The 21,930-nt window shown below is 58.0% G+C and overlaps 5 protein-coding genes across 5 annotated transcripts; 2 read left to right on the top strand and 3 right to left on the bottom strand.

The window, feature by feature from the left end:
* Positions 1-190: 190 nt before the first annotated feature.
* LTHEOB_5625 (SANT domain DNA binding protein) lies at positions 191-4,815 on the bottom strand (the record flags this gene model as incomplete). Its single annotated transcript, XM_035514791.1, has 2 exons — positions 191-4,639; positions 4,795-4,815. 2 exons carry the CDS (start codon positions 4,813-4,815, stop codon positions 191-193), a joined length of 4,470 nt encoding a protein of 1,489 aa, XP_035373915.1.
* Positions 4,816-9,207: 4,392 nt separating this feature from the next.
* Positions 9,208-10,359, top strand: LTHEOB_5624 (Deoxyhypusine synthase protein; the record flags this gene model as incomplete). Its single annotated transcript, XM_035514790.1, has 2 exons — positions 9,208-9,459; positions 9,511-10,359. 2 exons carry the CDS (start codon positions 9,208-9,210, stop codon positions 10,357-10,359), a joined length of 1,101 nt encoding a protein of 366 aa, XP_035373914.1.
* A 946-nt stretch (positions 10,360-11,305) lies between these two features.
* Positions 11,306-15,454, top strand: LTHEOB_5623 (Peptidase C19 ubiquitin carboxyl-terminal hydrolase 2; the record flags this gene model as incomplete). The annotated part of the gene is made up of 1 exon (XM_035514789.1): positions 11,306-15,454. One exon carries the CDS (start codon positions 11,306-11,308, stop codon positions 15,452-15,454), a length of 4,149 nt encoding a protein of 1,382 aa, XP_035373913.1.
* Positions 15,455-17,640: 2,186 nt separating this feature from the next.
* LTHEOB_5622 (uncharacterized protein) lies at positions 17,641-18,957 on the bottom strand (the record flags this gene model as incomplete). The annotated part of the gene is made up of 1 exon (XM_035514788.1): positions 17,641-18,957. The coding sequence occupies one exon, from the start codon at positions 18,955-18,957 to the stop codon at positions 17,641-17,643; it is 1,317 nt and encodes a 438-aa protein (XP_035373912.1).
* A 286-nt stretch (positions 18,958-19,243) lies between these two features.
* LTHEOB_5621 (Alpha beta hydrolase fold protein) lies at positions 19,244-20,314 on the bottom strand (the record flags this gene model as incomplete). Its single annotated transcript, XM_035514787.1, has 1 exon — positions 19,244-20,314. One exon carries the CDS (start codon positions 20,312-20,314, stop codon positions 19,244-19,246), a length of 1,071 nt encoding a protein of 356 aa, XP_035373911.1.
* Positions 20,315-21,930: the final 1,616 nt, after the last annotated feature.

Genomic DNA, 21,930 nt, shown 5'->3' with positions numbered 1-21,930 from the left:
CATGCTCCACCGTCTTTGGCCCGTTCAAGTCATGACTGACGAAGAAGAAGACTTGGCCTCCAAAAAAGGGAAATTCAAGACAAGGAGATTGGCAGCCATGTGCCTCAGTGTATCTTCACTCTCTCCCCTCCATTTCGTTTCCTCGAGGTCCTGGTACTTCACCACTCTCTCTCACACCAACTTCCTCCTCCTATCTGTTCGGTCCAAAAAGCCCTCCCCTCTCGTTTCTCGAACCTCCAAAAATGTTCCTTCCCTGCTGCCGATCCCACTCTTCACGCTCCCTCCTCTGTCTATCCCTTTCCATGTACTCCCGGTCCATCCGATCGCGCTCAACACGATTGCGATCAATGCGCTCTCTGACTACAGCCTCTTCGTGCCTCCGAATCTGTTCATCACGTTGCTGCGCCGCGGCGACTTCCTCGCGATACCGATGCTCACGGTGAGCCTGCGCGTGCGCGTGCGCTTGAGCCTGAGCCTGTTGATGCTGCGCCGCGGCCGCTTCTTGCTGGCGGCGAATCGCCGTTTCCTGCTCACGCCGCAGGATGGCTTCAATTCCGCGTTGGCTGGCCGAAGGAACTTGACCGGCGTAGCTATGTGCATGTGCATGCTCTTGGGCTGTGGGTAGACCGTGATGTGCTGGCGGGGCAGGAGGCGGAGGGTAACCCATGTGCGCAGTTGGCGTATGTGCAGAATTGCGAGCTGACGGCGGGGGCACAGCAGGTCCAGCAGAAGAGAAGCGAGAAGCAGCGTGGTCAGCCTGGCTTGGGGTTGGCTGGCGCATGTAGTGCGACTGCGCATACGAAGTGCTTCGGCTGTGGTGCTGTGCAGCTTGGGCTTGAGCTTGAGCTTCATGCTCTCGCCTCATTTGATCCTCACGATCGCGCTGCTCAGCAAGACGAATGGCACGCTCGCGCTCAATCATGTTCTCATACGCTTGGCTTTGTGGCTGGGCATAAGACAACGTGCGGTTTTGAATGGCAGCTTGCTCGTTGCGTTGGGCTTGCTGTTGCGCCTGTGATTGAGGCACTAGCTGCTGGACTGACTGCGGCGGCGTCATTTGCACATACGGATTTGCGGCAAGAACAGGACCTGGGTTTTCACGAGCTGGGCTAGGCACAGCGGGGATGGGCTGCAAAGGCGTTGGCGCTTGTTGGCGAGACGGTTGCGGGTGTGTGTATGAAGGAGTGCGCGAGTGGTGCGGCGTGTGTGATGGAGTCGGAGAATGGACGTTTCGCGGCTGTGCCGATGTGTTCAGCTGGCTAAGAGCAGCCCGGTGGTTGCTAGTATACTGCTGACGCCCGTCGATAGGCAGCGGGGCCTGCGGCTGCTGCAGAGTGGCTGGATGCGGCGAGCTTGTCTGAGATACCGGGGGCGGAGGTTGTGAGTAAGTAGGCCTCGCCCAAGGATCGCGCGATGGAGGCGGCTGAGACTGTTCCCGACCCGACACCTCCATGGGACGGCGCTGAGGCGGAGCTTGCATTGGCGGCTGTTGTGACGGTTGGAGATAGGCCTGTCGGGCAAATGGGCTGTTGGGCGCCGGCGACTCCGTGAAAATCTCTCTCCGAGGGTATGCAGGTGAAGAGCTTGACATCGTGACAGGCGGCGGCGGCGGCGGAGCAGTGGTCTGATGAATGGGCCTTCCTTGTGCCGAATACGGCCGCTCGTGAGGAAGCACACTTGCTCGGTCGTCAACTGGTGGTTTCTGCTCCTTGGGCTTGGACGGCTCGGAAGGAGCAGGGTTGAGCAGATCTGCCAAGTTCGATGTCTTCCGAGGCTCCGCCGGCGCGGCTCGCGGCGTGGATTGGACAGGAGGCTGAGGTGGAGCATAAGGCTGCTGACTTTCTTCTCTCTTTGGAGAGACATGTCTCGAGATCCGTCCAGGAGGTTGAGCGATCGGCAGTTGGCTAGGTGTCTCAGTAAGATGGCGAAGAGCCGGTGCCGCACGCGAGAAAGCACCCTGCTGAACTTGTCCGGGCCTTGCTTCCGCAGGGCTGGGTGCCGGCGGCTCGGAGCCCCTTTGTTGCGGTAGTTGCGGTGGGACGCTGGTTCTGTAGAGCGGGTGATGCGCAGCAGCTGACGAGGCGTAGATCTCTTGCTGCTGCGCTACTTGAGCCTCACGCTCGCGTTGCTCGGCAGACATACGCACGTAGCGAGGGTCGTGTAGCTGCTGAGCTCCCGGCAAGCCTTGGCTATACTGCCGCCTGTGGTGGTGCTCCGCGTGGACATCTCTAGGTGCTTCCGGTGGCGCTTGCCGCATGTCGGTTTGTACTAGTGGAGCTCTAGAAGGCTCACGCTGCGAGAAAAAGCCACGGCGAGGACCAGGCATCTCATGCTGCGGCGGCTTTCCGTAGCCTGAAGCATGGCTGCTTGGTGCGGGCACGCTTGTCGACGCAATGATGGAGGTGGGAGGCGTAGATGCGGACAACGCAGGACTGGCTTGGGCGAGCGGTGGGAACCGAGACCCTGCTTGAACGTGTGGAGAAGCTGTTCGAGCAGGCAGGTCAGTAGCTGGAGGAGACTGTTTGATGTCTACGATCTCAGCAGGGGTGGGGGCTAAAGTACGGGGGATGGTCGGTTGAGTAGTGTCATAACGGCGCTTGGTGGAGGCTGTTGGCGGCGGTGGGGGGCCAATATCCTCACCACGATTCCGTCGATCATCTGCAGCCTGTGCAATCTCGACAAGCTCAGGATGATTACCAGAGTCGGTCTTCCGGAAATACTCATTTTTGACCATCGCCGCAGTCTTAGTCCCCATCTGCTTCGCGATCGCGTGGAAATCTGTACCGAAATATCCTAGATAGTTGCGGAAATCAGTGGATTCGTTCACAGACCAGTAGCTTGACATGCCGCCAGCACGGGAACCGGCGCCACGACCTTTGGGTCTTTCAGCGACCGGGGCTGACTGAGGCACCTGGAATGCAGCTTCACCGAATTGACCGCCAATCTCAGGTTGGACAGATGGCAGACGGGCCAGCAGCGCTGCTTCTTCCTCTGTTCGGGGAACTCTGTTCGGGTCAATAGCCGCGTCGCCTGGGTACAGGTCCTTGTCCGTCTTATGAGGAGATCCTGCCGGGGCAGGGGCAAGTTGCTGTGCCGCACGTCCCCTTTTTGTGGCCTTTTCTTTTGCGACACGCTGGCGTTTGGCAGGCTTCTCGGTACTCGGCTCGACGGTCTCTCCTCTGGTAGATGCGCCTCTTTGGCGACCAGGAGTCGGGGCCGGGGTAGCGTGATCGTCTTGGGCCTCCTTATCACCGAATGTGGGCGCTGCAGCGCGCCGGGGCCGACCACGTTCCGTCGTTGTAGCAACAGCGCCATCCTCGCCATCGACCTGATCAGTGCTGGCAAACGGGATTGCGGTCTTCCTCCCCTTGGGAATTCCGGCTCTTCGCTTGGCTTTGCGGCGACCGGTCGGGGGCTTGTACTCTCCATTCCACTTCGTGGCGTAGTAGTGGTTGATACATTCTCTGAAGTTGCGGTCAGGGAGAGCTTTGGCGATTTCACCCCAATCCTTTGGCGTCTGTAGGTAAGCAGTGACCAAAGCCTTGTGCTCCTCCGGCGAGAAGTTATCCTCAGGAGGTTCGAAACCGAAAGTAAGTATTCCCTTGCTGGGTTCCCGGAGGCGGTTGGTGTTGACGAATTTTCGTCTCTCGAGTTCGTCGTCCGGCAGCATGTCTGGAATCGGTGCCTGTCCGTTCGAGAAAGGATTTTTGCTTGCTTCCTCCTCCCGCCTCTGCTTTTCTATTCTCTCCTCCTCCATCCTTCTGGACTCAGCAAGTATGTTCTCAAGATCATAATCCGTAACATGACGTTGCCTATGAGCGGGCCCTTGAGTGCTGGTTTCACTTGGAGATACCGCTGCTTCTTGCTCTTCGGTTTTCTCCTTTTCTTCGCGCATGGCAGCGTCTTTTTCCCGGTGAGCTGACTCGAGACCCCAATGATGATACTGCATGCGGAACACTTGCAGAGCCGTATCCTGGAATTCTTGCTCAGCACGGATGCTATTGAAGAGCTTGTCCTTGATAGCAGCCATGATATTTGTCCTAAGCGCTGTGCTCTCCTGGTCGGGATCAGAAAGGGGTGTCGGTGGACCTCGGTTGAGGTAAGGTAATGAATGAAGGTCGGCTTCAGTGATAGACTCATCCTCACTAGAAGCACTCTCAACTCCGCCATCGCCTTCTTCAACACCGTCGGCTTCGCCCATTTCGACGTCTTCTGACTCCTCCGCTTTCGGAGTAGGGAGCTTCGGGGGCTCGACTTTCGATTCAGGTTGCACAGATACTGGGGACACCTTCTCCTCCTCCTTGTTCTTTGGCGGTCCCGCTACCGGCCCGTTCATAGAGGAGGTGGGAGACTGCATATCATGATCCATCTTCTCAGGCTCCTTGGTCCCTGAAGCTTTTTCGGTAACCGGTGATGTCTCGGGTACGGGAGCAGGTGCCGGTTGAGGGAGATCATTCTCATCGACGCGAGACAAACGCAGCAGTGTCTTCAATGGGCTGCTGCAGCGGAAGCTGCGGTCTTCCAGATTTTTCAAGCGAGACTCTAGGCGGGCCTTCTCGCGCTCGTATCTGGTCTGACTTTGGCTGAAAAATTCATCGTCTAGATCCATCTCATCGTCGTCTTCGCTAGCCTCATCGGACTGCGATTCGCGCGCTTGGGGCTCTAATGGTTGAGGTGTGGTTGAAGGCCGTTCTGCTTTGATGTTCGATTCGGAAACCGCAAACGCGGAGTTCCGTCTGGCACTGAGCGTTTCCAGGGCCTCGTCACGGGATCTTATCTCGCTTGCGGACTTACGACGAATAGAGACAGTGTCATGCGCTGAGGGCGTTGGCGTCGCAGGTCCGCTGACGGGAGAACCGACAGCGAACGCGGGGGACCTGGGTCTGCTCGGAGTGTATTTATCCTTTTCGTCGCCATCGACATCTCGTTTTGCAGGCACAACAGGTCCAGGGCCTCGAGGATACCGGGGAGCATCAGGCCGAATCCACTGCAGATTCCTACCAGGTATTCCCATCATCGGAGCTCTTGGTGCATTAATTGGCTGCCTCTCAGCTTGCGGGAAGAGAGCAGCGCGAGGTGCAACAGGAGGACCCCGATCAGCTTTGGGGCCAGTAGGAATGGCTGGACCCGGGCCGAGCCCGGCATTGGGTCCTCTCGGAGACGTGCTAAACGGACCCGATGCTCGCGGTCCAAGCGGGATATTTGCAGCTGGAGGACCATCGCGAGGCGGAACAATCGGAGGAGGAACAAGCCGACTGTGAGGTTGCTGCGGCGACACAAGACCTCGGGGACCGGTGGGGGGAGCTGGGATAGGTGGGCGAGCTTGAAGGGCCGCTGGGCCAGTAGGCGGTGCAATAGGTGGCGAAGGAGGACGAGAGCGAGGCGCTACGTCTTGCTGGTCAGAAGAGGGCCCAGAAGGCGGAACTGGAGCTTGACTCGGCACGGAAGAGCCATTATCAAGCTTAGGTTTAGACGGTTCCGTTGTGGAGGGGGTAGGTTGTTGGATTTCAGGAGCAGGCTTCTCAACAGCAGGCTTTTCCGCAACGCGAGTAGCCTTGGGGCCTGTAGGCGCAGTAGGTGGGACAGCTGATAAGGCCTTGGGAGCACTCGGCGGAATCTTGGGGCCGGAAGGCACGCCTGACGCGGGAGCGGGCGGTTGTGCAGGTTGCGGAGGTCTCCAGACGTTCGAGGTTGGAGTTGTGAAAGTAGTGGCCGGTTTTTGGAATGACGAGACGGAGCCGAAAGCCGGCACCTGCGGGGCTTGTGGGGGCGGAGAAGATGCTCGTGGGCCATAACGATCTCTGGAGGCCTCTGCACGTGCGGCTATGTAGTCAGGCTTGTCCTTGGCTGACACAGGCTCTTGTGCAACAGAGGCGCGCCGGCCAGGGAGCAGTTCCCTGGGTAGGTCTGACGTACTTGCGCGGTCTACTCCGCCGTGACCGGATATTGAGGGATGACGGGGACTTTGGTGAGACGTGGAACTCGCCGCGCTGGAGTAACGCCCGTCGTGAGCCACACTGGCCCGCCGCATGTCCGTGTCCCGTGAAGATACAGGATCGCGTTTGTATCTGTCGACCTCCCTATCATCTCTGTAAAATGGCCGGTCATCATCACGACGGTCAAACCTTCGGTCGTCCCTCCGGTCGCTTATCCTGTCATCACGGGATGGTTCCTTCTCCCATCTTGGACGCGGAGACCTGCTCCTCGGTCGGAAAGAGTTACGTTCGTCGGCGAAAGACCCTCGCCCACGTCCACGACTGTCCCAATCGCCTCTTCCTCGACCACGACCGCTGAATCCACCACGGCCGTGGAACCCAAAATTGCTGGATGGAGGATCTGAGTAATTGGACCCTGCAGATGGAGGGCCATCTCTCGCGCTTCTACGAGCGCGTTCGATGTCCAGCTCCCGAGGGCCAAAATCCCGCGAATCACGCGAGTCTCGAGAGTCCCGTCCCGGAGAACGTGCGCGTGGCGAGAGCGGTCTGTCTCGCCGATCAAAATGCCGATCCCGGTCGCCACCACGCCACGAAGATCCCCCTCTTCCGTCACTCAGCGGAGGTGCATCGCGCAACTCACGATACTCGGAACGGCCCCCAAAACCTCTGCCTCGTGGTCCGGCGGGCACGGAGGCGCTTCCTCCCGGTGGCGGGCCTCGAGTTGAGTCCGACAACGCCTTGGGACCACGGGGAACGTCTCTGGATGCTGAGCCACTGATGGAATCCGGGTAAGGCCTCCCGCTATTGGAATCGTCGTTCCTGGGGGTGAAACTAGAGCTGTACGTAGACGCTCGCCGGTCGGTGTATCGTGGAGGCGTTCGATCACGCGATGTGTAGCGAGAGTCGTTAGGATATCTAGAGGACATCCTATCCTCCTTCCCTTCTGCTGGCGGTCTGAAGTCCAAGTCTTATGTCCTAAGCGCCAGCCAGCATGAGTTTTCGGGCGCAATGCACCTACGGTTGTCCAAGTTAGCCACATGGTTGAAGAGCTTTGACGCTGCGAAAGCGGCGCGAATTAAGTGAAGGTACGAGATGAGGCGTTGAAGAAGGTGGCGCAGTGCACAAAGCGTGCGATCAGACAAGGATCGACGATGCCATGCATGCAACGGGTAAGCGGTGAATTAGAAAGGAGTGCCGCCCTTGCTGTCCAAGTCATGGAGAAGAATTCCCATGCGCGAGGCCAGCCCCCCCAACGAAAGGGTGAGGAAAGGACAGATCGTGGTGGACAGCGCGGCAGAGGTCACTGGGTCGGCCGTCCCAAGCTTCAAGGGACCGGTACCACGACGGCGGAGCCCGATCTCGGCAGCGTTCCGTGGGTCCGCGCGCAGCGGGAGGACGCTCATGACAGGCACAGCGAAGCGGGGCGACAGGGGCGGAGGCAGCGACGAATACGTACCCAACTTCAGATGACGGTGATGGCAGGTTGAGATGCAGATGGGTCGGGTCGGCGAAGTTGTCGTTTCAAAAATAGACTAGCCGGGCGGGTAGCCTTGGCAGCGTCCGAGCGCCTTTACCGATCGCCCAGGGAAGGCGAGACCAGAGACAAGTGCCTGACGGGTGACAACGCCCTGACAGGCCGGGCTCCACACGCTGGCAGGAAGTCTGCTTGCACGCACCGCGGGACTGCGGCAGCACAGGACGGGGCAGACGGGGCGCGCGCTGCTGCTGCTGAGCTCGGGCTGGGCTTCTGGCGGACCTGCAGGACGGCGAGCGCCTGTGCAGTCGCGGTGCACCCTGGCTAGAGGCCTTGACGTGGCGGTTCTCGGCTCCGCAGGCTGCTGCGGCTCGCGGACGGGCGGTGGTGAAAAGAGCGGCGGTGGTTTACTGGGCCTGGCGCATCACGATGGCAGGCGGGGCGGGGGTGGACGCGCGGGAGGGTGCGCGTGCTGGGCTGGTGTTGTTGCGGGTGTTGTCAAGAGATGAGAGGAGATGTGAGACGAGAAGAACGGACCGGGACACAATCGACTGCGGGTTAGGGCCGCTCCACCGCCCTGGAAGAGCACTTGCAGAAGCTCTGCGCTCCCCATTCCGCATGCGCGACGCTCATTGGCTGGCCATTTCAAGATGATGCGTGGGAGCCCCGACGGCTGGAGCTAGCCCATGCTATGCGCAGCCCAAGCCCTCCGCCGCGCCGCTGAAACATTGAGCGAGGGCGTGTCACCCCAGCCTGCACTCCCGCAGCCTTCTCGAGCAAGACGCGGCGTCTGTCAGCGCCTCCGCCTGGGCGCCGGGCGCGAGAGCCGCCGGGCCAGCGCCGCTGCGCCTAGCCGCAGGCATCGCCCGCGTGTGCTCACAGCGTGCAGGGCGCGTGCAGCAGAGGCGCACGCCGGGCAGCCAGGCTGTCGCCTTAGCCGGCAGCCCGTCAGGGGTCGGATGAACCTCAAGGTTTTCGCGCCAGATGCGTGCGGCGGGCCAGGCGCGGAATCCCTGCTTCTTTCTCAGCCCGTGAAGTGCCCAAAACAAGGGGTGCTGTGGGCGATCAGCCATGCGCTAACGTTCCACCGAACTTGGGCCAATCAAAGCTGTGACGTCGTTCGAACTGCGGGACCGAGTTCACATCGGCCAGGCGCACAGCACGTCGCCCAGCGAGCAGAAGGCAGCGGCGGCCGGGAGCTGCACGAGATGATTGACGCACATGGTGGTGCCGCCGCCACCGAGCAATGCCGGGGAAGCTGATGCCCTTGGACGGCCATCTGTGCCCCGGAGAGATCGGGCGAGGCGCCACGTGCTGCAGAAAGCCCTGCGCACGTCCTGCGGAGAGAGATGAAGCATTCGTCCGGACCGCTCTCATCAACGAGTACGGCGTTTCCATCTCGCTCTGGACCACCGCTCCCGTCCTGCGCCTCATACGCACGGCATGCATCAGCCTTGTCGCTGCGAATGCCGCGCTGGTTCACCCGGCAAGACAAGCTTCAACCCTATACGCGCCATCGCTAGTACCTGTGTCGCCCCCCCCAATCTTGTGCGGACCGATCTCGTATTCCTGGTTACGGAAAGAGCCTGTCATGCTTTTGCAACGGCGCAGGGCGCGCTGAGCAAATGGTGTGAGAGACGCGCAACGGCGTTGGCGTCCTGGAAGGCGGGCCGCCTGTGAGTCTGACACGCGCGATCGCAATCGCGGCCGGGCGTTGCCGAATCATCCCCGCGAAGGGTCCAGGTCTTAACGATTTTCACTCGCCGCGACCTCACCCCACACATTCCGACAAAGAAAATGAGCACGCAAACCGACAGCGCCACGAAGGTGTCACAGGCCGCTGCACACGGTCAAGCACCGGCAGGCGCGACAGATGCCGTGCTGAAGCCCTCCGATCCCGTGCCCGAGGGCGCGCAAGAGGTCAAGGGCGTCGAGTTCAATGACTATGCAGGCAGGAGCATTACTGTAGAGGAGCTGGTCGCCGGCATGGAGAACATGGGGTTCCAAGCAACCTCGGTTGGCCAGGCCGTCAAGGTCATTGAGGGCATGGTGCGCCAAATTGCCCCGTCGCTAGCTTTCCCTGTTCTAACACAGTCATAGCGAGCCTGGAAGGATGCCGAAACGGGCGAGGGCACCACCATATTCCTTGGCTACACGTCCAATCTCATTTCCTCTGGCCTGCGCGAGACGCTGCGCTACCTCGTGCAGCACAAGCATGTGTCAGCAATCGTAACGACGGCGGGTGGCGTTGAGGAAGACTTCATCAAATGTCTTGCGCCGACCTATCTGGGCTCTTTCCAAACCGCAGGCGCCGCGCTTCGTGCCAAGGGCATGAACCGCATCGGGAACCTGGTTGTGCCGAACAGCAACTACTGCGCCTTCGAAGATTGGGTCGTGCCGATCCTGGACGCTATGCTCGCGGAGCAGGAAGCTACCCGCGACTCTGAGGAACCAATCCACTGGACGCCTAGCAAGCTTATCCACCGTCTCGGCAAGGAGATTAACGACGAGCGTTCCGTGTACTACTGGGCATGGAAGAACGACATCCCTGTCTTCTGCCCGGCGCTGACCGATGGCTCGCTGGGAGACATGCTGTATTTCCACACATTCAAGGCGAGCCCGCAGCAGCTCCGCGTCGACATCGTCGAAGATATCCGCAAAATCAACACCATCGCGGTCAGAGCGAAGCGTACCGGGATGATCATTCTGGGCGGCGGCATTGTGAAGCACCACATCGCGAATGCGAACCTGATGCGCAACGGGGCGGAGAGCGCAGTGTACATCAACACGGCGCAGGAGTTCGACGGGAGCGACGCGGGAGCCCGGCCGGACGAGGCTGTGAGCTGGGGTAAGATCCGGGTGGACGGCGACAGCGTCAAGGTCTATGCTGAGGCGACGGTCGTGTTTCCGCTGATCGTGGCAGCGACGTTTGCGAAGCCGAGAAAATAGAGGAGCGGAGGAATGAGGCGCTGGCGGCGCCGCCAATAGAAAGTCAGCGCGCAGCCGCGTTGCACAATGATACCATAGAAAAGATAATATTCCGACGTCCGATAAGCGTGGGGAACAGGAGCTGCGAGAGGCGTGGCGGCGGCAGGGTGTCCATGAAACGAGATGACACGGTCGGAGCGCGGATCGTTGTGAATGCGGGCTGAGACGGCCTCCTGGAACGCGTCACGGCAAGGATGCGTTGAGCCTCGCGCAGGCGTCCGCCTTGAGCAGGCACCAGCTTGCGGCGATGACGGTGACCCCATCGGCGCTGCGGCTGATGCGACCCCGCAACGGTGAGGTGGCGGGCGGGCACGGCGGCTCTGGACTCTCTGAAGGCTGCTCGCAGCAGCAGTGTTTCAAGCAGTGCTGGCAGACCGCAGGCCCTACGAGCAGCGGGGGGCCGGGATGTGCGGGTCGCTCAGATCAGGCGAGCTGGACCAGACGGCGGGTGGAGCTCAGGATTAACCAATGTCGTCCTAGCAGCGGGACCGAGAGCTGGGCGGCCAAAGCTCCTGGAGAGTGAGGCTGGACAGCAGCCATCGGCGCCATGCCATGCCTGTGATTGCCAGCGCTGCCTACGACTCGTCGAAGCGCGCGCCGCAGATGCCTGCTGCCGTGCATTATTTAAGCATTCTTGAGCGCGGAAGCTCCATGCCCTGCGGCTGCCGCTTCTTACGTGGAGCTTCCTAGACTGCAGCTTGGACAGCTCAAACTCACCGCGCGCCGATAACCCCAGCTGCAGCCTCGCACTTCCAACACTAACCTCCGCGCTCTCTCCGCGCCCGAGCCCGCACCGCACATTTACCTCTTGCGCCTCGCCCGCACCTCCTCCCTTTCGCGCTGACGCAAGTGCGCATGTCTGCCTATTGCATCACCGACGCTGCTGCGCCGTCCTGACTCAACCACCATGAGCGTTACAACAAGCTCAGCCAACGTTGAGCCGCCGCCGCTGCTGTTCGGTCAGCGCTCGCCGACACCGCCTTCCTTCGCCTCCTTCCCCCAGAGTACGCCGCAGAGCCCGACCAGCCCGCGAGCTCACCCACCGCTGCTCCCCGACAACCCCGACATGAACCACAACAACCTGCTGCCTCCTGCGCCGAGTGCAGATCAGAGTGATAGCGAGGACTCAGACATGGACGACACAGACGGCTCCTCTGTGGAGCCGTCTGCACACTCGATCCGGTCTGGCGCACCTTTGGACCTGGCACACCCCCCCAGTGTGCCTGCCATGACACTGCGCGAGGAGCAAGACGCCATGGACACGTCCCCGGACCCGCCTGGCAGTATTGCCTTTGGCTTTCCAAGCGGCCCGCCTTTATCTCTTGATAATCTTGACAGCGCGCCTGTGCCTCCGCCACCAGCGACTGCAAACGAGCACCCAACACCCACGATTCGGGAGAACCTCACCCGTGTGAACTCGCGCGGTAGCTCTATTGACAGCGGTGGAGATCCCCACGATCAGCCTCTAGAGCCGCCGCCGCCACCACCACCTGCTCTCGCTCCTCCGCAATCGGCACCTGATTCCCCCCGTGCTGTAGATGCAGCCGGCGAACAGGAAGAGACCTCGGATGACGACGAAGATGCGCTCCCCCCTTGGAGGGAGCTCAAGGAGGACACATCGGTGCCGGATGAGGATGAACTTAGGGAAATCGAGGCAATGGGCGAACACAGCGCACTGGATGGTGAGTTACTTCATTCCGCACCCTCTTTCACTTTCCACGTGCTGAAGAAGACAACTGTAGATGAGTATTGGCAACAGAGAACGTTCCAAGACCTTGAAGATCCCGAGTACACTCCTGGACCAACCGGAAGAGTGGATTGGGCCATTTCAAATTACAACGGCACGCGCGAGAGCCCGAATCGGGATCTTGTCATGAAGTCACCCATTGCGAACATTGGCGGCTTCGATTGGCAGATCAAGTTTTACCCTCGGGGAAACGATTCGGATTTCTTAAGCATATATGTTGAATGCTTGTCGGTGGCACGAAAAGAGAACCAGAACGATGCACCCACGTCTGGAGCAGCGTTGGGTGATAATTCCGAGACATACACGTCAAGCGCTAAACCCCGCCCGTCTTCCACGGCAAACCCAACACAGGAACATCAGCAAGGCCCAATTCCTCTGCTCACCGAAGAGCCAGTACCCAAACGGCGAAGTGTTGCCGCGCAAGTCTCTGTTGTCCTCTACAATCCCGCCGAGCCACGAACGAACTACTTTCGACAATGCTCACACAGGTTCTGCCCAGATTCTCCAGATTGGGGCTGGACTCGCTTTGCTGGCCCGCACTTTGAAATCCACTATCGACAGCGGGGCCAGCGCCAGCCGTTGCTTCGAAACGACAAGCTGGCAATCAGTGCTCACATCCGGATTATCAATGATCCAACTGAATGCCTGTGGGAGCATCACAACCGGGACAACAGATGGGACAGCTTTGCAATGACGGGTCTACAAGGGTTGGCGGATTCAGAGTACGAGTCGCACGGCGGAAGCCTGATTGCCGCAATCTCATCCTGGATGTTGCTCAAGCCCTTCCGGCAATTCCTCTACGAGCTCAAACTGGCCGATCCCGTCCAAGACGCTAGGTCAAGGCCAAAGCCGCTTCTTTCTGCTCTTCAGAGGACGATCTACAAGTTACGAACTGAAGTTCTCCCTGGATGTGGTCCGGTAGACTTGGACGATATTGCAGACGCACTGGAGTGGTACGGGACCGATTCGTGTCTGGGCAAGCTGGACGTCATTGAAATTTGGGAGACCTTGCGAGCGAAGATTGAGTTTGAATTGGCGGATACTCCTTGCAAAGACAGGTTCAGGGATCTATTCGGGCCAGAAAGAGATCGCATGATGAATATTCCAACGTATCGCGCACCGGTCACGGATTGCCCAGACATGCAGGCTGCAATCGACAAGTCGATCAACCTGGTCCAGCCAGGCGTTCCACTCCCAAAGGTTCTGCATGTGGAGCTGGAACGACAAGAGTTCAACCGGGAACGTCGGTCAATGCGAAAGCTGGCAGATAAGGTGAAGTTGTTGGAGAAAGTTACCATCAACAAGACAGCCTATATCCTCTATGGCTTCATCGTCCACAAAGACAGCCTTCAGTCCGGATCGTACTATTCGGTCCTTCGGCCGAGAGGTCCTGGAGGCAAGTGGTACGCGTACTACGACGGCAAGGAAGAGAACCGCGTGGTTTGTTTGACTAGAAAACAGGCAGTCGAGGCGCATGAAGGCGGTGGCTCGGAAAAGTCGGCAGTGGCCTATATTGTCATGTACGTCCGCCAAGACGTTGTTCCGAAGCAGTTCAGCAAAGATGAGCCAAAATGGGAGGTACCTCAATGGTTGAAGAACCGCACCCTTGGCGGCCGTAAGCAGACAATTTTTGAGACGACGGAAGAGACTTTGGACTACGAAGTCTTTGACTCTACTGCTTTTACTCAACACGAAGGACCTGGGGTCATAGACCCTTGCGATCCCAAGTGGGAGAACTCTCCCCACCGCACTCATATCAATCTCCCTGCATCGGCATCTGCAAAGGATGTCAAGAACGCTCTGGCACACCACTTCCACGCCAAGGACCCTCGTCAGGTTAAATTTTGGTTTCTCGACCACACTAATGGCACGTCCCATCGACCGACCATGCGCAGCAGCACGATCGATGACCTCCGTGAGGCTCCAGACTATGATTCGACTTGGACACTCAAAACTGCGGCAGAGCATCGGCCAGAACGCAGGATGTGGGTACATGTGGTCGACTTCGCGGATCTGCCTGAACTGCCAAAGCCAATCTCCTCGGTCAACGAGGTTTCCGGGCCCGGCAATTCAAGGAATACAGCGGCAGGTTCCAATGAAGACGCTCCCATGAACGATGCGGATGATAGCGGCAATCCGACGGATGAGCAAATGGATCTCGTGATTACCGAGGGTCTTGCTGCTCAGGCTGCTCGCCAACACCCTGTGGATGTCACTATTGATCCAGCATTTACGCTTCCTCGACCACCTCAACCCTCAGTGGCTGACAGTAGCGATACCGAAATGGCGAACAACAGTGAGGCCGTACACGTTATGCCTCCGCCACCACCTCCACCAGTACCCGCAGACTTTGTGACTCCGCCCCTCCAATCAATCGACAACGTGGTTGTAATAGCAAATTCGAGTATTCCTCCATTCGATTTTGCAGTTCCTCCCCCAATCACCCACAATCCCACTGTTTCCCACGACGACATCTATTTCTTCTTAAAGGAGTTCGACCCGGAGACTCAGACATTGAGGGCTCGCAAGACGGTTGTTGCCAAGAAGAGTGATCGAATTGACCATTCGGTCTTTGATGCTCTGGAATGGCCACACGAAATTCCGTTTGACATCTACGAGGAAGAAGCGCCTACAGTCGCTACCAAGCTCCAGCGTAATGGTGTGACCTTCAGCCAGGCCGGTATACACAGCACGGCTATCCTCATCGCACAGATGCGTCTCAGCGCTGAACAACGTGCTGAGTTGGCAAGTCGTGCCCTATTCTCAGACCCAGGGGATTACATCGTGCACGCAACTGCTGCCCGCTTTGCCACACCTACTGCTCCGCTGACAGGGCACTTCACCATGGACTACTTCAGCTCGGAGCATTATATGGGTATGCTCGTTCGCGGACGCCCACACGGAACCGGACGCCACCTCTACTTCGATGGAGGCGAGTATGTCGGCTCCTACCGCCTTGGCCAGCGCCATGGCAACGGGCGTCTCACGTACCCCAACGGCGATGTTTACGAGGGTGAATGGGCAGCAAATCTGCCAGAAGGCCGTGGAAGCTTTATCGAAGCTGAGACTGGAAACTCATACTTCGGCGGCTGGAAGGCAGGCAAGAAGTTCGGCGAGGGCGTCACGCACTGGAAGAGCGCGCAGGAAATTGAACGTCTTTGCCGCATTTGCTGGGAGGATAGCGCGGACGCCGCCTTCTACGACTGCGGACACGTCGTTGCATGCCTGAGCTGCGCGCGACGGGTGGACACGTGCCCAGTATGCAGGAGAAGGGTTCTAAGTGCGATGAAGCTTTACTTTGGCAACTAAGAAAGTCGATGGTCACTGGCTAGAGGCACAGATGTGAGAGGATGTATTGATGAAGAGCGATGGGCACATACATGAATAGCGGCAACGGGTACCTTGACCGGATCTGACGGAGTTTGAACGGATAAATGGGACGGGCTTTACATACGGCACATTCACGGAATTCCCGGGTGCAAACAGGATTGGAAAGCAGACAAACGGAACGCGGGCATCAAGAATGGCGTTACATACCCCTCAAACCGGTATTCATCAACATGGCGGCTTTTGAGCGAACTAAGCGGACTGGCGAAAGAATGGCGTGTTTTTCTTACTTCTTTTTCTTTTCTCTTCTCTTCTCTCTTCGCTCCACTCGAGCGTATCCTTTCAGTGCGAAGGTGCCGATAGGCGAAGCCTGGCACAAGTCTACTATATTTTCTTCCGCGGTTCGGTATAGGCTCTTCGGTTCGTTCGGTCTTCATTCATTTTCCCTCGGTTAGTTTCTCGGTTTCGGAGTAGATAGGTTTGCAAAGGCAGGTAGCAAACGAGGATCGGTCCGGACATGTATGTAATTTATTACGTCTCTTCTCCGCCTTCGCTCACAGTGACTCTCTCGAAAAAAAAAATAGGTCCGCGGTCACGATCCTCTGTTGATACTACATTTAGGTAAAGAATAACAGCGTTTTGGATACCGCTGCCCGAATGAAATGAGTGCATGGGCGCGTACTTAGTTGGCCACTACGCATGCCAAATCATAGAGAGAAATGCTTCGGTTAGACAAGCATGTTGTTTCTGCGCCCAGCTCCAGGAACGCCTAGCACAGCGCCACGATTCACTGCCTCAACATGATTTGAATTCACCTCTCACAATTCCACGCGGGCCAAGAGTTCATGTGTAGAACACAAGTTTTGGTTCTGACAAGCGAGGACGTGCATCAGGGTGGCTGCAGATCAAGAAACGAATGAGCATTGCAGTCTGTTTTAGCCGCCCGCATGATTGCTGTCATTGTCACGAATCATCGATGTACACGTGTTTACATATCGGTAGGCGGTGTGGATGCGGGTCTCGCCGGTGTCTTCGCTCTTATCTCAATCTCCTTTCGTGATCCAAGTTTTGCCTTGCCCTCCATAAAGGACTTAGGGTTCTAGAAAATCACGTGAAGGCCCAAGTACATAGAATACTCAAAACTTACGAATATGTACTTAACTAGAAATTTCTGAGGGCGAATCAACCTACAAATTCAAAAGAAATAGCCATCAGGACAGACTCCGACCCTTTTGAGACCTCCATTAGGGTAGGTTCTGTGATAGCTCAACAGATTGAGGAAGCTTCTATCTGATCACGCATCTGGACCAAGACACGGACTCCGGTACTCAGTGGCTTGACTTCTATGACTATGTCTTCCTCAACAGTTTCAGTGAAGCCGTCTTCTGAATCAGCAAAAAATAAATGACGAAGACGAGAATATTGTCTCATAAATCAGAATAAGAATGGGTATTTAAGTCATGCCGAAGTACCGCATTCTCCTTCATCAGCCTTCTCCGACTCTTCTCATTCACCACTCAGCATCAGCATCAAATCTACAAGACATTACAGTACTTCCATCGTTCAAAAGATCACCATGGAAAGCCGCACTGGCCTGTGGGCTCTGATAGAAACATTCTGCATATACTACCTTGTACTCTTCTACCTCAAGAGCGACCCCAAGTGCCGTACCGGCTCTGAAACCGACCGTATGGTCGTTGCGTTCCTTCTAGCTATCATTGGAAGGATTATCGAGCGCGCTGGATGCAAGCTATGGGTAAGGAGTTAGCAGTACCCTTTTTTGTTTGTTTATCACTAAAATGAATATAGAAGCAAATCAAAATCGCAACGACGCCTTGCGGCTGCAAGGCTGCTCCGGCGAAGGAGAATTAGCGGGTATCAATCTGGCAGATTGTGTGCATGCGCACATTTGTGTTGGGGGCGCTCGTAAAGTACTCGTTGGAGGGGGGTTCTTGGTTAGGATTCAGCCGCATTAAAGCTGAGTTGCCCGTAACGGAAGGCAACGTCTGGTTGGTCTAGGAACAAGAAAATATGAAAGGAAACCCAGAGCCGTAAAGTGGCTTTATACACCGTTTCTTTCTTAAAACCATTGTGCTATCTTCTATCGATCGTAAACGGTAAAATGATCCTCGAAACCCCTAGTGATGGGAAAACCACTTCGCAAATAACTATCTATCCAAGGCAACCCTAAACTCCCGCCTATCCAATCCATATAGTACCCTTGCATCATTGGTCCAGTGGAATAAGACACTTCCACATCCTGTCGTCGCACCGAAAGGGTTCAGCTCTACGAGCTGCACCGCATGACCTCCATCGTTCTGCGGCATCACTGCAACATCAAACACAAATCCCCTCTCCCTCAAAACCTCCAGCATCCCCTTCCCCTCCTTATCCCTCCACTCAAGCCATCCAGCCACCTCCAAAATCTTCCTCAACAGCCTCTCCGCCCCCTCCTCCACCATCCCCACAACGTCCATCCCCAGCCCCTCCTGCAGCCTCAACGGCTCACACCACCTATACTGCGAGATGGCCGAGATCCTCAACTCACCATCATCGAATCCCTCTGCCGCCGCCGCCGCCGCCGCCTCCTGTCTTTCCCCCCGCCGCACCGTCGCCGGCGGCGGCACAAACACCCTAAACTCATTCCCAGCATCCATCCGCGCATCCCACGGCACGACGCACAACGCAACCGCCGCCCTGCTGCCTCCCGCACCACCCGCCTCCAACCACCTCCCCAACGCCCCAGCCGCACGCATGCTGCCCGCCACCGCCCTGACGACCTCCCGCGCGCTCCGCACCGGCGCTTTCGCGTCGTGCAGCGCGCTGTCCTTGGTGCTGCACGCATCCAGCCGCACGAACGCTCCACCCCCTGCTCCACCCCCTCCGTCGGCGGCAGCAGAAGCAGCAGCAGCAGAAGCAGAAGCAGCAACAGCAACCGCCCTCTCGATCTCGTCCCGCACGCCCGGCCAGTCGTCCAGCAGCGCCGCGACGAGGCTGTCCGGCAGCGCGCTGGTGCGCAGCCAGCGGCTGTGCGCGGGTAGTAGCACGTCGGCGACGAAGGCGTGTGGCAGGCGCACGACGATGGCGCTACTGCTGCAGCCCTGGTTGCTGCTGCCGCCGGGCGCGATGAGCGGGGCGAGCCAGGTGGAGAAGGCGAAGGCGGGGTGGTCGATGTCGGTGCTGGTAGTGGTGATGTTGGAGGCGATATCGGTGTGGTGGTGGTGGTCATGAGGAGAAAAGTGGGGATTGGGGGAGGATGATGGTAAGCGGAGCGCAGCCGCGAGTTCGGCGGCGGAGTGGTGGTGCGTGTTGAAGGATGCGGTGCAGCAGAGGGTTTCGTCGGCATGCAGGTTGTTGCCGGCGCCGGCGCGGGAGGTGGGCGTGTTGGAGGGTCGGGTGGGGATCGTGGCGGCGACATCGGCGAAGGGGATCGTGATGAGGTGGAAGCCGCTGGTGGCTTGGCCCGGTTTTTGGGCGGTGGACATGATGTTCGGATGTTGGCGGAGGTTGGTTGTCGGGTGGTTTTCGTTTGTAGAAAGTGCAAAGTTGGTTTTGTGGAAGTCAGGATTGTGAAAAAGTAGTGTTTGAATTCAACGACACTTTAACCCGCTTAAATTTTTTTAAAGAAAGAATGACTCTTATTCCATAAGATATCCAGACTGGTTTGTTCGTTTTCTCTGGTTTGTGAGTCAGAAGTGAAAAGAGTAAGCGTACCATGGTTCGCGATAACATGGAGAACGGCTCGTACTCTCTCTCACCTTCATCAAACCATTAAGCCCTCCCCTCCAACCACTCGACCAACGCCTCCGCAACCTCTTCTGGCGCCTCCTCCGGCAAATAATGCCCCGTTCCATCTCCAATACCCCTTCCCACCAACTTCGTCCCCTCATCCACATACCTCTTCCAAATCCCCAGTACATCCCTCTTCCCTTTCTGCCCCATGTAGTCCCTTGAATACACCACCAACACGCCCCTCCTCCGAGAACCGCTCAGCAAAACCTTCCTTCCCTCCCTCTCATCACTCTCATGAATCTCCTTCTCAACATAGACGCTGGCAGCATAGTCCTCGCACGTCGCCCTCACCACACCGGGCCGCTCGAACGCGGAACAGTAGGCCTCGACCGCGCCGCCATCCTTGAAGCGGGCGATACGAGGACTGCTGCCGGTCTCGAAATCGTGATCGTCGACGCTCCCGCTCCAGCGCGACAGCAGCATCGCGCACCAGCGGCGCGGGCCGTAAGCCTCGATCATGGCGGTGGCCAGGTCGGCGTTGGCGAGGAAGGGCCAGTGGAAGGACGACGCCGAGGCGGCGGGCGAGGCGAAGGTCGCCCATTGCGCGAGCTCCGGGGCGATGTCGAGGAGCGTGAGGCCGTGGAGGGCGAAGGAGGGGAGGGGGTTGGGGCTGGGGTTGTAGGTGTTGGGGTGCGAGAATGTCAGGGAGAGGCGGTGCGCGATGCGCGCGCCGCGGTCGTGGCCGATGAAGATGATGGGGATTGGGGAGGTGGAGCGGGTAGAGGGGCGGGAGTCGAGAATGGTGCGCAGGGCTTCGAGGATTGCGATGCCAATGGTGAGTTTGTCGTGGGTGGTGAGGGAGGGTGAAGAACGGCCATAGCCTGGGAGATCAGGGATGAAAAGAGGGTATGAAGGCGGGAGGAGCGGGACGAGGTGGCGCCAGATGTAGCTCGTCTGCGGGTAGCCGTGAAGGAGAATGAGGAGGGGATGTTCTTCTGAGGGCAGCGTGTCAGCGCGCAGATAGCTGAAGATTTCCGAGCCGCAGGTCGTCTTGGTCCAGTTTTGCTGGAGAGCTGGGTCGCTGAGGAGACCGATCTGATCCACAGACATTATCGCGAATATTCAATTGCCGTCAAGTAAAGGTAGTGGTTCGCGTTCGCAGAAGCGGGAGGATGGTGGGGTATAAGGATGGCGCCATCGTCGTTGGATTGGTAAGCTGTTGATAACATTTCTTATCGCGGTTCCGACGAGTGCTCTTGAGTTTCTGAAGTTCCGCACATCAGCTCTGGGGGCATCTTTGGGTGTTTACGAAGCTGAGAGTGTCGGCTTGTTGGCATAGCCCTGACTCGGTCGCGAAAAATGGAGCCGAGGGTCTAGCGTCCCGTTGGGCCCTACTACAATACCACGCTAACTCGAGAATTCGTTCGCACTACATTCCACGAGGGTGGCATCTTCATGCTTCGGCCAGAGCAAGTGTCATCGAATTGCGCACAGCGTGCTTAAGCCTCCACTCCAGGACGTTGTTGGCGGACGCAGCAGGCTGCTGGCCATCACGAGGTCCTCTGAATCAGTCGTGCATCGGCTTAGTCGACATTACTGGTTGATGAACGATCAGCCCGGACCCGATCTTCAGCACAATGGGCCCTATACTGAAGACCAATGCGGGGATGAGGAATGACGTGAGAAGAGGAGTGATCTCTTACTGTCTCATCTTGCTTTTCCCTTGTAAGATTGTCGCCAATATAGCCCCAGCACAGTCGACGAATGAGCAGGTCGCAGCAGATGTAGAGGAGTTGCATAAATTCCGCATTCGCATTTGCATCGCCGTCGGGGCTGCACCAATGCAGGCTTGCAGACGCGTCACATCGTAGCTTCCGCACTCGGCTGTCTCGTTCTCGCTATAGGGAGTGTTGGTCGTTCTCGCTCGGCGATTGTTCCGTATTGCAGGTGTTGCTAGCTGGAAGTAGGGACTCCACTGCGAAATCGGACTACTGTTCCACGTCAGCGAATGAGGGACATCGGACCCACCTTCTCTCCAAAGCTCGACGTGCTTGAGCGTAAATTGCTCTCGTGGGTCAATGGTCGACGACAATGTTGGCGTCCTCCCAGCTCTTGACTTCGGCTGTCCTGCTCCCACCTCACGGCGAGCAGGGTAGCTTTGACTCATCTCGGGTGCAAGATATCACGCTGAGGCTCGAGCGGTATTTGGTCCCGTGGCCATCAGTGAGGTAATTGAGTTGATTGAGGCTCGGGTTGGCGCAGCAGCGGTCAGAGCTCAGTCGTCTCGCGATCTCCTGACGGTTGTGGATGGCCCCACCCCCGCAGGCCGATCTCGACCGGCCCGCGCTGTTATTGGCTGTCGCGAATCACACCACAAGCTCACCACCCCGTCTCCATTCGTCATCCCACAGCTGCTGCCCCGACACAGCCAATCCCTTGCGTGCTCCGTATTGCGTCACGCGACAGCTTCCGTTTGCGTCAAAGTTATTGGGCCGGGCGCGTCCCCGTGCCGTGCCCCAAGGGGCGTTCCCTTCTTTGTCTGGAGCGAGCAGCTTTCCCCGCATTTTGCGAGACGCCGCGCGACGTGCCACGCCACGCCACTCCCACCGGTCCCCTACCTGCGTGTCCTGATCCAGGCATGATCTGGGAAGGGGTGCGCTTAATCGCGCGGCCCAACGCGGAATGTGCAGCACAGCTGAGAAGCTTCCGTAACTACCCCTCTCGAG

The sequence above is a fragment of the Lasiodiplodia theobromae genome (assembly GCF_012971845.1).
Source record: "Lasiodiplodia theobromae strain AM2As chromosome Unknown scaffold_15, whole genome shotgun sequence".
In the NCBI taxonomy this organism is placed as follows: Eukaryota; Fungi; Ascomycota; class Dothideomycetes; order Botryosphaeriales; family Botryosphaeriaceae; genus Lasiodiplodia; species Lasiodiplodia theobromae.
Note: the sequence above shows the minus strand (reverse complement) of the source record. Positions and strands in the feature narration are given on the sequence as shown.